The 3,651-nt window shown below is 41.7% G+C and overlaps 1 protein-coding gene across 2 annotated transcripts in view; it reads left to right on the top strand.

The window, feature by feature from the left end:
* Nucleotides 1–3,651, top strand: part of fbxw4 (F-box and WD repeat domain containing 4) — a 72,803-nt gene that overhangs the window by 55,607 nt on the left and 13,545 nt on the right. For both annotated transcript variants that reach the window (XM_032511529.1, XM_032511528.1), the window contains exon 7: nt 3,394–3,534. In XM_032511529.1, coding sequence (XP_032367420.1) covers nt 3,394–3,534 — 141 coding nt within the window. The remainder of the gene's footprint in view (nt 1–3,393; nt 3,535–3,651) is intronic.

The raw sequence follows: 3,651 nt of genomic DNA on the forward strand, positions 1-3,651 counted from the left end.
CTCAAGAGGCTATGGAGCAGGCGGGACAGAGCTGTGATCACAAGAGCTGGTGCTACAGGAGCTTGACTCCACAAACACACACACACACCACACACACACACAACACACACAACAACAACACACACACACAAACACACACACACAGGACACAACCTATCAACCAGACACAAAAAACTTTATTATCATTGTATACATCCAGTTTGTGGGTTTCTCCTGTCCCGCACTCCAGTCTCAGTGACAACAGGCAAAACTCTCTCGAGGAATTTCAGGTTAGTCGGACTGAGACCTTCCTCCACAGCGCTGTGGGGAAGGTCTGGCTCTTCCACAGATACATCTGGATAGGGGATGTTTGCATGTCTTTAAACCAATCACAATCGTCTTTGTTGGCGGCGCTAAAGTTGAGATGCAAGCGACGGTGGCTCTGCAAAATCTCTGGGAGTCTCTGGAGGAACTTGTTCTGGTTGAACATTTTCACCCCGCAAAATAAAACGCAACATACAATATTAAAAGTTAAATGGTCACAGTAACCTGAGTTTTTCAATGAGCTGACACTACAACTCATTACCAGTGGATCTCCGTGTGTACTCCGTCCACAGCAATCCCAATAGCCCACAGCGTCCATTGAGAAGAAATGTCTAACATATCAGTTTGATATGAATCATTCCCGCCTGCATAGTTGCTGATCAGAAATGTCTTAAAAACTTTCCATGTTGTTGTTGTTTTCGTACCACAGAGTAGAGAACCGTAACTCACAGAGAGCGGAAGGTGTGGGGGGGGGGGGGGGACGTAATTATCCTGGAAATAACTTCCTTGATCCAGGTTAACACATTTTTTGTTTTTTGAAAATAAACTTCAAATGGTGCAATAATGGAACTAAAACCAATCAAGACAGATATGATAAAAAATAGTATATATATAGTAATAAATAATTAGATGACAAAGGATGCCGTTCTAAATGTACCAATTCCTCTGAGTATAGATAGTATTTATATTTTTTAAAGTATTTGATCAAAACATAATTGACATACCCTGGAATTAGTGTTTTGACAGTGCAGTGTCCAGTATTCTGTGAGCTTTTTATTAACAACTTATACGCGAATTTATACCAAACAGAAATGTATACTAATCACTATATCACAAATATTGATGTTAGGACACAAAACTGCACTGTAATAGATGATTTTCATTCATATACCCAGTAACAAATAGGATTAGTGCTGAGTGGTTATTTACCCGATTAAAATATTCTACAATGTAAAAAAAAAATAAAGAAATGGATGTAGCATACAAAAGATGGATGTACCAGCATGATCAGCCCCGATCATGCTTTTATGTATTATATGTGTGCATTTGCTTCAGCTCGTTATTGATATATTGGCACAGTTCCCCATTGAAGTAGCTTCGTAGATGTGTGTTACTGAACCTGTGGGTACCTTCTTGTGTTGTATTCACTTCCAGTAATCTCCAACGCGTCACAAACTTTAACTTCTACCTTTTTTTAACTTTTTACTAAGTTTTTGGTCACCATGTGGTGTTGTGTAAGCTGGATGGCAGCTATGTGCAGGCTCTGCACAATGCCAAGCATACGAACCCTTAAAGTCACTACATATCTACAGTCCCTGACAAGCTGGCTATCTATTAGTAGAACACACATGCTATTAACGACTTCTTAAGCCAACTGGTTGTAGAAATAGCTCATATGAAAAGCTAAAACCCTCCAAATGATGTTCAATGCACTGAAATAAATTATTTCACTGAAAAAAGATTTTCATTTAAACAAGACAGAAAGGTCAAATTTTGCAAGACAAAAGTTTGTCGCCGATACAGAAATTGAACAAATTTACTACAATACTAAACATTGTCAGCAAATTAATAGTGGGGCTGTGAGATCCAAATGTATAATCTTGTATGACTTCCATGAGCTTGAAGGATGGACAGCGGTTTGGCAAGGATTCAGACCATGTGTTGATGAAGTCCAGGAATAGCTAGGAAGATCCAGAGTTCATCAATATTCTTGGTTGGTCTTCCATGCTTCCTCTTTCATCCTACCCACATATGCTCATGATTTTCATGTCTGGACTGGGCCGGCCAATCCTGGACCATCTTGACTTCTTGCTCCTGAGGAACTTTGAAGTGGAGATGGAAGTATGCGATGGAGCACCATCCTGCTGCAGAATTTGGCCTCTTTTAGGTTGGGAATATAAGAGTAGCTAAGATTTCTTGGTATTTGAGACTATAGTGTTGCCTCCACCTGCGATCTCCGCACACCCCCCCCATACTGGACGTAACCCAGACCAGGATTTTTCTGCCACCAAACTCACTGTTTTCTGGGGGAATCTTGGACGATAGAGGCTCCAGTAGGTCTCCTGCAAATTTGCGGCGACTGTGGTGTAATTCAACAGAAGATTCATCTGAAAAACACTTTCTTCCACTTCTCCAGCGTCCATCCTTTAGCAGGCTGTGGGCCTTGGCACATGCCACACGGTTGTTCAATTGTCTTTTGTTAGTGCCGGCTTCTGGGCACTGATTTGACCATGGAGGCCATTTGGAGACAGAACGACACAACTGTTCGGTTGACACAGGACTTCAGGGGACCAGGTCTAGTGGGCTCTGCTGCAGTGGAAAATGGGCTGGCCTTGGATTTTCGAGCCAACAACGGTCCTCTCGAGCAGTGTCTTGCGGGGTCTGCCTGACCTGGGCTTGTCAAAAACATCTCCAGTGTCTTCAAATGTTTTTTTTAATCCTCTGTACTTGACGCTGAGACACATTGAAGGTGTCTGCCACATCAGCCGTGGATCTGGTCTTCAGCTTCTTGATAATCCAAACTTTAGTCTTTTTGTCAGTTTCATTTTGCACTGAAGCATTATTACAAAAGCTGTTGGGATTAAAATGAGCCATTTCTTGTAAATAAATCTTGATTAGAAATATATTTCAGCGGCACTTCAGGTCAATTTGCACACAAGCGACAAGACTTTTGTCAGGGACTGTAGTCTGTCATCATCATAACTGGGCCATATTATCCTCATCCTCATCATTTTACCAACACTTGTTTGAACTCTGTCACCAAGGTGGAGCCTCACCAGTTAAATAAGTATGGTCAGTTTTAGTTGAAATATATTAACAGCCCCTTACATCCAGCACATAATAAAATAGTGTCAAATTGGGGGGGCGGGAGACACAATGAAATACATTTTATACATGGTTACTTATCTGTTTAGTTCCCATGTCCATTTATGTATTTATCATTTTGTCACATTTCTTCTTTCACTCTTGAATTCACATATTCACATGAAAGCGTATGTAGTTTGTCCCATGGGTATTATCATATTCCGCATGTGAAAACACAAATTCCTAATGTTGGTTTCTCCTCTCTTTTCATCTCCCTGTCTCCAGGTCGGAGTGTGTGTGCATTCTGGGCTCGGAGTTCCGCCGCGGGGCGGGTGTGTTGGACATGGTGTTTGAGTCTCCGTTCCAGCTCTTCACCTGCAGCTATGATACCTTCATTCGACTGTGGGACCTCCGACTCAGCCCACGGTACCCCCCCCACTTAGTGCACCAGTCAGAGCTCCGCTGGATTGGAATGGATTGGAAAACTAGAATTAAATAGATAGATAGATAGATAGATAGATAGATAGATAGATATTGATCCCA

This window comes from Etheostoma spectabile, unplaced genomic scaffold, assembly GCF_008692095.1.
Source record: "Etheostoma spectabile isolate EspeVRDwgs_2016 unplaced genomic scaffold, UIUC_Espe_1.0 scaffold379, whole genome shotgun sequence".
Taxonomy (NCBI): Eukaryota; Metazoa; Chordata; class Actinopteri; order Perciformes; family Percidae; genus Etheostoma; species Etheostoma spectabile.